Here is a 12,695-nt window from a genome sequence, read left to right as displayed (position 1 = left end):
TTCCTTCTTTCCAAAACTCTCATAAAATGATGTGGAAGGCCTTGGGGGAACCCACACTTCAGCATGCCGAAGTTATCTTCCAGCCATTGTCAGAGTTAACGGGGAGCATGTTCCATACCCCTGAAACCCACGATAGTACCATAAAACATCTGAAAACACTTACATTTGCATTCACAGTAATAAAATAAAATTAAATAAAAAAAATCTTTGGGAATTAACTGTAACTATAACAACACAGCTGTTTTGCTGCTTTGCAAAATTAACTTCACAGTCAAACAAAGCCAGTAATCCTTAGGCTCAGTTCCATATTTAAACAGTTAAATTTCCCAGGAACTCAAGTTATATCTTTTTCAGCTTATTGAAGGAGTCATGTGAATGTTTGGGAGTCTATAAATTGGAAAAGTGGAAACTGTCATCCATAGAAGTCATTCACGTATTTAAAAAGTATATCAAAGCTTTTCTTTCTTTCTCTTTCTTTCTTCCTTCCTTCCTTCCTTCCTTCCTTCCTTCCTTCCTTCCTTCCTTCCTTCCTTCCTTCCTTCCTTCCTTCCTTTCTTTTCTTTTTTTTTTTTTGTCATAGTCGCTGATAACCTTGATAGTTTTCTTTGAAAATAAAAAGGCCAGGATTTATTTGTCAGTCTTCTTTTTATCCTAAATGAGTAACATTCAGCAGATGAAAGTTGGCTAGTCACCATTTCCATTCTTGAGTTCTTACATTTCAAATATTTCAATACACAACACAAACAAGGCAGAAACTTACGACAAGTCCAGATTTTTTTTTGGCGCACAATATTCCACATATGCCACAAAGAAGAAACTGAAAGGAAAAGAAGAACAATTATTTCACATCCAAAGATAAGACAACACCTAGTTTTTAGCTTGTAATTCACTCATGACACTTGCTTCAGGGAATCTTGTAATTTTTACATTCCTATGAAAAGCTAAAAATGAAAACACTTCATTCCAGAATAGGAAGAAATAAAAATGCAAACTCTAACAAAAATTTGTTTTTTGCAAGGTTGATATAGGTAATTGTGGTGTTTAAGCAAAACTGTATCAGTTTTACCACCACACAAAATTATGAAGTAAATAAGTTTAGAGTTTTGTTCCTCCTATTTCCATCCACTGCTTTCTTGTCCCTTCCTATTTTCTCAGAGAGAAAAGTGGTGTGATACATGCATTCATACTAAGCAATTAGAAATCAGTGGGCTATACTATAGGTAAGGGATTTAGCACAAATGAAAAAATAAGGCATCAGACAGGGACATAGCTTTTATTATTATTAAATTTATTGGGGTGACATTGGTTGGCCAAATTGAATACATTCCAAGTGTACAAATCTATAATACATCATCCATGTATTGCATTGTGTGTTACTACGCGTAGTCAGTGCTCCTTCCATCACCATATACTGGACCCCCCTTTTCCCTCTTTTACTATGCCCTCCTTACCCTCCGGTAACCACTAAACTGTTGTCTGCATCTGTGAGGTTTTGTTTCTTTGTTTGTTTGTCTTGTCCGTTTGCTGCTTTCAGTTTTATAACCCACATATGACTGACGTCATATGGTTCTTGACTTTTTCTGACGTATTGCACTTGGCATGATAATCTCAAGATTCATCCATGTTGTTGCAAATGGCAGTATTTCATCTTTTCTTATGGCCAAGTAGTATTCCATTGTGTGTATGTACCACATCTTCTTTATCCAATCATCTATCAAAGGATACTTTGGTTGTTTCCATGTCTTGGCCACTGTGAATAATGCTGCAATGAACATCAGTGTACATATATCTTTACAGATAAATGTTTTCAGAAATTTTGGATAGATACCCAGAAGAGGGATTGTTGGTTCATATGGTAATTCTATTCTTACATTTTTGAGGAACCTCCATATTATTTTTTCATAGTAGCTGTACCAATTTACATTCCTCCCAACAGTGTATGAGAGTTCCTTTTTCTCCACAGCCTCTCCAACACTTGTTATTATGTGTCTTGTTAATAGCCATTCTAACTGGGATGAGGTGATATTTCATTGTGGTTTTGATTTGCATTTTCCTAATAGCTAGTGAAGTTGAACATTTTTTCATATATCTGCTGGGCATTTGTATGTCTTCTTTGGAGAATTGTCTGTTCATGTCCACTGCCCATTTTTCAATTAAATTGTTTATTTTATTTATTTTATTTTTGAATGGTATGAGTCCCTTATATATTTGTACTATAAAGCAACAACCATCAAAACAGCATGGTATTGGCAGAAAAACAGACACAAAAACCAATGTAATAGAATTGAAAATTCAAAACTAAACCCACATATATGTGTGCAGATAGTTTTTGACAAAGGAGCCAAAAACAACAATGGAGAAAAGAAAGACTCTTCAATAAATGGTGTTGGGAAAATTGGAAAGCCACATGCAAAAGAATGAAACTAGACTGCTATTTGTCATCATATACCAAAAACAACTCAAAATGGAGTTGTTTCATTCTGGAAAGAATAAATTGCTTAGAAGAAAGCATAGGTACTAAACTTATGGACCTTGGGTTCAAAGAGAATTTTATGAATTTGACCTCAAAGCCAAGGGAAGTAAAAGCAAAAATAAATAAATGGTACTGTATCAAACTAAAAGGCTTCTGCACAGCAAAATTAAACATCGACGAAACAAAGAAGCAACCAACAAAATGCGAGAAGATATTTGCAAACAATGCCTCTGGTAAGGGGCTAATATCCAAAATATATAAAGTTTTCCTATAGAGACATTCTTTATACCTCTCAAATGATATTAAGTAAAATGGCTACCTCCTCATTCTACCGGAAATTCTGTCCTTGTGGCCATGCTGGAAGAAGACAAGGGGATGAAGCTACAATAGTCCCCTAATCTGTGAGGGACATGTTCCAAGTCCCCCTGTGGATGCATGAAACTGCAGGGTTTCAAACCCTATATACACACTATATGTTTTCCTCTACATACATACATATTTATGATTAAGTTTCATTTATAAATTAGGCATAGTAAGAGATTAACAGCAATAGCTAATAATAAAATCGAACAATTATATAATACATTGTAATAAAAGTTATATGAAAGTGGTCTCTCTCTCTCTCTCTCTTTCTCTCTCTCTCTCTCTCTCTCTCTCTCTCTCTCTCTCTCAAAATATCTTATTGTACTGTACTCACCTTTTCATTTAAAGGAAGCACTTTATGGCTTCTCTTTGGCATATCCAGATTGCCAGCATCACTGCTCTTACACTTTGGGGTCATTATTAAGCAAAATAAGTGTTACTTGAAAACAAGCACTAGGATACTAGAAAAGTTTATTTAATTTCATCACACTACTCAGAATGGTGTGCAATTCAGAACTTATGAATTATTTATTTTTGGAATTTTCCATTTAAGATTCTTAGACCAGTTTTTCCGGGAGTAACTGAAACAGCAGAAAGCAAAACTGCGGATAATGGGAAGACTACTGTATTGACAGCATCTAATTTCTTTGCAAGTAAGCACATTTGTTACCTAATTGCTTTGCAAAAGTAGCTGCGTCAAAACATCTACCAATGACACATTATTAGATATTTTGGTTATCAGAAAATGGTAAATTGTTTAATTTGGATAGAAACATTTATGGCCATTTGAATGTACATTTGCACACAATTCTGGATGAAAGTAAACCATATAAATAAAATAATACATTCATTAATAAATAATAAGCCTACTAAGGAAGAAAGCTCTGATTGTGGGTAAACTCAATTTCACTTGATTTTTTCTTTTTAAATTTAGCCTTCTTGAGTCAAAACTAACAATTTAAATGGTTTTAACTGAGTATTTCACACATGGATAGATTTTAAAATATACACATCAAAATGTTTTAAGGATTATCTAAAATAAATAATATGCATGTGAGAAGTACCCAGAAAGCTTGATAAAAAATAATGGGTAAGGTTAAGTTTCCCTCTGTAAGGGAACTTTCCATATCACAGAATGAAATGATTATAAATCAGGCAATGATGCAGCAAGACAGTTAGATCGGGGAACATAAGGATATATAAGAATTTGGTATATAACATAGGTGATCTTTCAAATTCATGGGAAAATACCAGGCTCATTCATTCAATAAATAGAATTAGGACAATTTGTTAATCTTCCCTAACATCATATAGCCAAATGTCTATGAAACAGTTTTAATATTTAATTGCATAGAAAAGTATAAATGTAATAAGAGATAATAAAGTTAAATATTTATATAATTTTAGAAGAGTGGGAAGGACTTTCTAAACATAGCAGCAAATTCGTAGACCAAAATGAAAAATACTTACAAATATTAACACATAAAATTATAATTTGGTAGTCAAAAATCATAACTTACAAAGGCAAAAATAAATTGGCATTATATTCAGAAAGCATTTAACAGACAAAAAGGGTCAACATACTATATAAATAGATCTAACAAAATAATTTTAATACCATAAAACCATGAGAAGATAGAAACTCAGAACTTGATAAAACTTGCATATTTGCATAATTTTCAGCAGTCTTGAAAAGCTTTTGCTGAGTGAGCATTTCTCACCCCCCTTTGTGTCTTAGGTCTAGATGATCTTGTATTCATTTATATGGACTCTTTCTTAGCACTGATCCCATCTCACATCTTTCCAGGCTGTGCTCAAGCCAGTCCACTTTGGACCAATTCTGTACCTCTCAGTGCTTTCAAGCTTCAGATCAAATTTCAGCATGTCCTCCCCTGGCTTCCCTGACTAACCCATTACTTACCCTGAAAGTCCATCTATCCAGAACTCATTCTTAAAATAATTTGAAAGTAGTGTAGTTTTGTGTTCCTTGGATCTCTTTTCAAATCTGTAAACATTGCCATTATTTCTTTACAGCAAAGCCCAAGGGGACCTCAGGAGAATATGCAGAGTTCTCCATCTCATTTTGGTTAGAACACCTAGGTGGCAATAAAATTGTTTCTTTCTATTTTCCCACTAAGAAAAGGAAGTTCAGGGCTTGGGAGGGGGAAGTAGAGTAGGGAGGGCATCAAATAATATTTTTCCACTCTCAATCAGGCCTGGAGTATAAATATTTCACAAGAGTTACTTTTGTTAGGGTGTCCAAAATCCACATTCCTTAGCGAAAACCTGTAATCTGAGAAAAAATAGACCCATGTAACCAGAAGTGTATAAAATCATGAAATTTCTGAGGAGGCTTTAAGGGATCTTGGATAAAGTTTAGCCATCACAGTTCATCAAGAAGATAAGCACAAAAAAGCAGCAAATGATGTTTTCTTTCATTGGTTATCTTTACTCCAAGTCATAGCACTGGAAGGGATCTTAAAAGACGACTTACTTTAGCCTTACTTACCATGTGCACAGTGTGCACATGGGGAATCAGAGGTCCAGACAGGTTTAGTGGCTTGCTCAAGGTCACACATCAAGGTCACAAGTCACACATATAATAAAAGATTTAATTAAGTGTCTAAATTAATTAATTCTAATGGAAATGCTTTTCAAAAGGATTTTTCAGTGCTAGTGCAGTGTGCATTATTCTAGAAAATCCAACCAGCAGTGTTCAATGAACACCTGATCATCTATAATTGCTCTCCTTTGCCTTTGCCATTGTTAATTGTTGTAATAAAAATAAGTATAAGCTTAGTCAATTGTATCACAGTCTAAAATTAAGTTTTCCTTATTATATAGAGAGAATTGGTTATACTATTTCAAGCTGCTACTTTTTTTTTTTGCTCAACATAGCTTTATCCAGGATGCAAAGCACTCACCCACATTATGTAAATTATGAAACAAGTGGAAAACAATTTAGTTAAAAAAAAGTAAAATTGATGGCCAGATATATGTATTTCTGAGAAGATGGGTTGTTTAAATCCAGGGAGAGTTATTTGCTTTTCTCTATGAAATTATATAAATGAAGCAACCTAAAGATAAGGTATTAAGTGCAACTATGTAATAAAACTAGTTAGTCCTCCAAGCAGCACTCATTTGATTCCAATTTAGATTAAATTCAATAAATAACTAAGGTTGTGAACTCACTGTAGGATGAAATGGAGCTTTGATAGAGATAGCATTCTATATTCTTGAGTGAATTTTCTTAATGAAAGTTCATGGAGCCTTCTGCTTTTGCTTAGGATATAGAAATGCCAAAGGTGTTATTTCCACCTTAACAATAAGAAAAACTGAGTAAACTACAGACTGACAGCATTTCTCAAGTAAATCAGAGAGCTAAGTTTCCAAGGCAATGGAATAACTGCAATTCAAAGAACAATATGCTCCTCCAAAAAAGAGTCTGAATACATAAACTATGTAACCTGTTGTAGAGATAGCAGGAGGAGATGCTTGTTGTCCTACAAGTGTGTGTGTGTGTGTGTGTGTGTGTGTGTGTGTGTGTGGTGGAAGGAGGGGTGCAAAGCCTTGTTCCTTCGTTAGGCCTTCTCTCTTATGAATCAAATGTTTTACGCCCTTGGCAGAAGGGTAGCAAAACCTGTAATTTCCACGGCATTCGTACATATGCATTATTACTGAAAATGGAGGAAAAGTAGAAGAAAAAATTTTTTATATATGGGGAGGGACAAAAATTTATCTTGGGCCCAACATACTATGCCTATAATAAAGGGGAGTCGTTAACCACTGAAGGAGAGGCAGGAAGCTTCTACACGAAACCAACCACAGATACAATGCCAAATTTGGCTGTCTCAAGGAGTAGGGCACAGAATACTCAGAAAGTCCTGCCCCTGAGGCCAGATCACTGGGCTTTCCTAAATTGACACTGGACTAGCACAACAAAGAATTTTCTTTTTCACTCCCACCTGTTCTCCACTAGGAGCCTAACCAGTGGGAGTAGCAAGCAACCGGAATCTACACCGAGGGAAAGGAAAGAGTGTGGAAGGAGACTTCTTCTGTAGTGGAGGTGAGCAGGTACAAAGGAAGCTGAAGGCAAGGCACTGACATTGAAAACTATTAAGGCAACCACAGTTCACCATTAATGGAATTTGAAGACTATGGTGCACTAAAGATAATTATTTTAACAGTCAGAATCAACTCCTTACTACAATGACTCCACCTTTCACGCTAACAGCCTAAAAGAAGGAATTAAGATAAAACACTTTCAAGGTTCTGAAAAAAAAGACTTTTGAACTTTGAGCCATACATGCAGCCACACTCTCATTCACACTAGAGATGATAAAAAAAGACGTGCTCATTTGGGCAAAAGCTCTGTGGTAGGCTAAGTTAGGCCTCTCCAAAGATATACATGTCCCAATCCCCAGAATCTATGGATGTTACCTTCTATGGCCAAAAAGGCTTTGCAGATGTGATTAAACCAATAATCTCCAGAGGAGGCGATTGTTGTCTATTATCCATGTCACCCCTATATGTAATCACAAAGGTCCTTTAAGAGGAAGACAAGAAGGTCAAAAGGGACAGAGGACTATACGAAGACACAAAGTGATAGAAAGAGATTTGAGAAGGTTACACTGCTGTCTTTGAAGATGCAGAGGAGAGCCATAAAGCAAAGCACGTATATGGTCTTTGTAAAGTGGAAAGGACCCTGAAACGGGATTCTCCAGTGGAGCCTCCAGAAGGAATGCCGTCCTGCAGATGCATTTGAGACTTCTGGCCTCCAGTACTGTGAAAGAATCAATTTCTGTTGCTTTAAGCCACAGTGCTTGTGGTCATCTATTCCAGCAGCAACAGGAAACTAATACAGGCTCCCAAACAAGATTTCTCTAAAAGAATTACTAGAAGTTGTTCTTCAGAAAAATAAATAAGGGGAGACATGAGATAAAAAAGGAAGATAGCAGCAAAAGTACAAAATAAAACAGAACAGTAAATCGTTTAAATTGAAAAATATTGATTGGAAACGTATATCTGTTTAGAATGAATATCCCAGGTATTTTGGCATGAGAGAAGGTGGGTTGGGGTTAAAGAAGATGTAAATAAACTGTTCTAAGCTTCTTATGTCATTAGCAGAAAAACAGAGGACTTAACTAGTTCTAGATAGTGATAGAAAAGTAGAACTCTAAATGTGTACATTAAAATATAGACCAGAAAATAAAGAGAAAAACACAATAGTAGCAATAAAGATTGAACCAACAGATGACAGGAAAGTTAAAAACATGAAAGGAAGTAAATGAAGCTATAAAGTAAGTTGGTATAATTTCAATAATATAAGCAATCAGATTAAATGTGAATGCATTCAATTTTCCTAATTAGAGAGAAAAGAAAGAGAAGGACAGACTCTCTGCTAGGTAAAGAAAAGGGATTTGTTAAAACCTTCCCCAAATAAATGAAAATCTCTCTTCCCTTATCAGTTTTCTCCTTCTTCTCTCTCTCTCTCTCTCTCTCTTTCTCTCTTCTCACGCTCTCTTAGAACTGACCTAGGTGCTAGTTAATGAGTTCCTTATTAGTATTTCTTTCTGTCCAGGAAAGTTTATTTAGGGAAAGGACTAAGAGCAAAATAGGTTATTGCAGAATTTCTGAGTTTAAATTATGTAATGGAAAATTTTGGACCATGGTTGAAATGGAAGCAGATGAAAGCAGAGGTTCTATCAGCTGGCCAGGAGAACAAACAAGTGTTGGGCAGATGGGATTATAAAAGACAGTGGGCTAATCTTGTTTTAAGACAGCTTATTGAAATTTTTTCCGACATAACATTTAACCACCTCAGATGACATAATTTTCACTGAAATTCACTATTACAGATACACTCAGTAGAATATAGAAATGGCACTAAATTTTTCTCCTCAAGATAATGAGCGGAACCACAAGTTGAACTTCATACTTTGGTAACCTTTGAAGATTTATACAATTTCATCAAAATTAGTCAGTTTTTAAAAAATATATAGAAGAATTATCAGGAAAACACAGAGAAACATTAAATGTTGAGAAATTAATTCGAAAGAAATCTGTCTCTGGTTCAACAGTGTACCTCTCCTCCTGCCTGGATTAAAAGTTTGATGTGTTGCTTTGCTTCCATCAGTTCTGGAATAGTTTCACTCTATGAGTACTTCAGTTGCCAATTAAAGAATGACAACTGGACCCGTTTAAAGGATTATTTTGCAGTTTATCACACAAAAGGCTAATATGATAAGCAATTCCTATTTTTGCTGATGCTGTGCTGATATGATTATCATTTTCTTACATGATACCTGGGCTAGAATTATAAGGCTGTCTTCTCTGTCATAGACTTCATTCCATTTGGGATCCCATTTCCCTAGTGATTCCAGTATAAACCATCTGTGTAACACAGGGAAAGTTTATCACGTTGGAAAGCCTGCCCGATGGCAGTGATTCTCAAACTTGGCTGTGTATTAGCTTTTAAGATTCCCGATACCTTGACCAATTAAAAACCAGAATTTCTAGGTTGAGACTCAAGTATTAGTATTTTTAAATCTCCCCAGGTGATTTCAATGTGTTCTTAACTGTCCAGAATTGCATGCAGGGTGTTCACAAGTGCTTTATCAGCAGATCTACTCACTTTAGAGCTTTCCACTGAAGCTCTGATGTTCCCCTTAATTACTCTCAGTGAGATACGGACAAACATGAGCCAAATAAAGGACTCTTCAAGGGAGAAACATGAAGTCCCTGTCTATAACACAAGGTCAAAATGTCAGAACTCTATGGTCTCTAACGGATCTTAGAAATAGAGATCATTTTTTCATTACCTTCTAACTTATTTTACCCAGTGCCTTTCGTTGTTGCTAACAAAAATTTCCCCTAAGCCCCTAATGTTTTCAGAATATTTTTTCAAATTTTCTGTGTTGCTTTAGTTAACTAGACCTAGACTTGGGTGTAATATACTATTGTATGGAAGAATTTGACTAATTTTATATTGGAATTTGAGAACATAGGCATAAAAAAGACAGTAATACAAATAATCATTGTTGTAAAAAACATTGGAAGGAAATAGATTGAAAGTAAACAAGATCAATAATAAGAAAATAACAACTGATTTAAAATATGGGCAAAAGATCTGAACAGACGCCTAACCAAAGATCTACAGACAGCAAGTAAAAGTATGAAAAGATATTCAACACTGTTTGTCATTAAAAATTATAAAATTTAAACAACAATGAAATACCACTACACATCTATTAGGCTAAAACAAAACAAACAAACGAACAAACAAACAAACAAAAGACTCGGGTGACACCAATTGTTGGTGGTGTGGAGCAACAGGAATTTCCATTCCTTGCTTATGGAAATGGAAAATGGTACGGCTACTTTTGGAAGACAGTGTTGCAGTTTCTTATAAAGCTAAACAGTCTTCCCATAGGATCCAACAATTGTGCTTTTAGCTATTTACTCAACTAATTTGAGATGTTATAGCAGTGTTATTTATCACTGACAAAAACTGGAAGCAACCAAGATGTCTTTCAATAGGTAAACAGATAAACTGTGGTACATCCATACCATAAAATGCTAGTCAGTGAAAAAATAAATGAGAGTTCATGATACTCGAATAAGCAGATGAAATTCACATATATTGCATATATGTGAATAGACATACGTACATATACATGTATTGCTAAATGAAATATCCATATATTGTTAAATGAGAAGCATCAGTCTAAAAAGGCCATATTACATGATATTTTTTAAAAAGTGAACAATAGAGACAGTGAAAAGATCAGTAGTTTCCAGCATTTGGAGGAAGGTAGAGGGAGTTGAATAGGTGAATAGGGATATCTTTAAGTGAAACTGTTCTCCATCATACTGTAATTGTGGATACATGATACAATGCATTTGTGAAAGTCCATAGAACTTTATAGCACAAAGGATAAACCTTAATGTATGCAAATTAAAAAAAAAAAGATTTAACAGGTCAGGGAAATCCCAGGATAGAATGCAGAATGTGACAAAACAATCCAACTGAATAACAAATGTATGAAATGGTTTCACTGAAGGACGTGGGTGAAAAGGCACTGACCCAAATAATGTTGGAAAAGTAACTGTACATAAGCACTATACTCGATTTGACAAAGTTGTTTCCTAGAGGATTACTGATGAACAATTCTGACACTGCTATACATTTATACTGAAATTGAACAAGAAAATTAAATAGAGGATGGATGTTAGAGTGAGAGTTTATAGATCAGCAAGAGGACAAGCTAGATTGATCCATATGGTAATGGATTAGAGTTGTAGATATCACTATGAACTAATTCTTAGCTTAATATTTATAGTTACATATAGAACTATTTATGAATCTGCTCAATTTCTTCTATAATGAGAGAAATGCAATTTCAAACTAACTCAGATATGTTTTTTTCATCTATCAGATTGGCAGTAATCCTAAAGTTTGATAATAAATTAAGATATGGGGAACTTGGTTATCATACATTGCTCATGGGAAGATAAATCAATACATCATCTATTGAGAGGAATATAGCAAGAATTTTCAAAATTATATATATATGTATATACATATATATCCTTTGCCTTAGCAACCCTGTATTTGAGAATTTATCCAACAGACATAGATGCAAGTGTGCAAAATGACCTGTGTCAAATTATTTATTTCAGAATTGTTAATAACACAAGAGGAACAATCCCAGATGTCAGTCAGTGGAGAATTGATTAAATTCAATGGATTTCTCTGCATCTATTAAAATATGCGAGAAATTTCTCTATACACTGATATGGAAAGTTGTACAACATATATAGTTAAGTGAAAAAAAAGCAAGCTGCACCATCATGTAAGTGTATGTAATAAACTACTTTTTGTGAAAAAAGGCAAGAAATATATAATAATCTATGTCCATATTTGCTCTCACATGTATAAAGTAATTCTGGAAAAACATATAAGAAACAAACAGCTGTGATTAGTTGTGTTGGAGAAGGGGGCTAGGATTCCACTGAATACTTTTGGTTATTTATTTTTGAGCCATGGGCAGGTGTTGCTATTCAAAAAGGTAAGTGACTAAACTTCTATTTGCTCAAGGCAAACGTATTATTGATGTATTAGGAAACAATAGCTTATTAAGATTCATCCTTACTAGTGAATGACTCCTGACCTTGTAAATCGTCAAGGAAGATGATTGAAGAAATACCAGCAGAACTTCTTGATGCCAAAATATGGGCTGCTATCCTGCTGTACACATTTTGAAAACACAGATTAGTGAATGACTCAAAGTGCCATGCTCCTTTTAAAAGAAAACAAGAGTATTTACAAGAAAAAAAACCTGATAAAAATTCTCCAATATATAAGTTTCCAGAATGTGTATTTGGAAAGGAGGATGGCAGGCCACAACCTGGAGTCAGGAAGCTCTGCTAATGTTTCTTCAGTCCCAATACTTAAGGCCATCATATTGTCTGCTTTTACACATGGCTGGTTTTGCGTATTGAATTGAATTGAATTTGGAACCTGCTATGGTCAGAGTTTTCACGCACAAATCCAAAAGTTCCACAGAATAGTTTACAAGAATTGAGTTCAGTCCTTGTGAAAGAAATGGAGCCTGTTATGGAAAATTGACATTGAAGGCTGAATGTGGTTGTATTCTCAGTTAAATACAACAAACCCTAAACCACTACATATTACAGTAGATGTAGCCTCATGTTCAATGACTACTATATTTCATCTTTAGGTAGAAAAAATTGTGTTGTTCTACACATTCATGACAGTAGCTAAAATACAGCTTTTATTTTGTAAAGTATTTTGATAGTCTCTCAATCCTCTAGGAAAAAAAATGGATTAAAAATA

The 12,695-nt window shown here is 34.7% G+C and overlaps 1 protein-coding gene across 6 annotated transcripts in view; it reads right to left on the bottom strand.

Annotated features, from left to right (window-relative positions):
• The window catches only part of TMEM196 (transmembrane protein 196), a 63,195-nt gene that overhangs the window by 7,885 nt on the left and 42,615 nt on the right, over window positions 1–12,695 (bottom strand). For 4 of the 6 annotated variants that reach the window (XM_033088552.1, XM_033088554.1, XM_033088553.1 and 1 more), the window contains exon 2: window positions 761–817. In XM_033088552.1, the coding sequence (XP_032944443.1) occupies window positions 761–817 (57 nt within the window). Of the gene's footprint in view, window positions 1–760; window positions 818–3,170; window positions 3,176–4,757; window positions 4,818–12,695 lie in introns of those variants that run through there. The other 2 variants (XM_033088556.1, XM_033088558.1) reach the window with 2 other exon arrangements.

The sequence above is a fragment of the Rhinolophus ferrumequinum genome, chromosome 20 (genome assembly GCF_004115265.2).
Source record: "Rhinolophus ferrumequinum isolate MPI-CBG mRhiFer1 chromosome 20, mRhiFer1_v1.p, whole genome shotgun sequence".
NCBI classification, from domain to species: domain Eukaryota; kingdom Metazoa; phylum Chordata; class Mammalia; order Chiroptera; family Rhinolophidae; genus Rhinolophus; species Rhinolophus ferrumequinum.
This window is presented reverse-complemented; position numbering and strand designations above follow the sequence as displayed.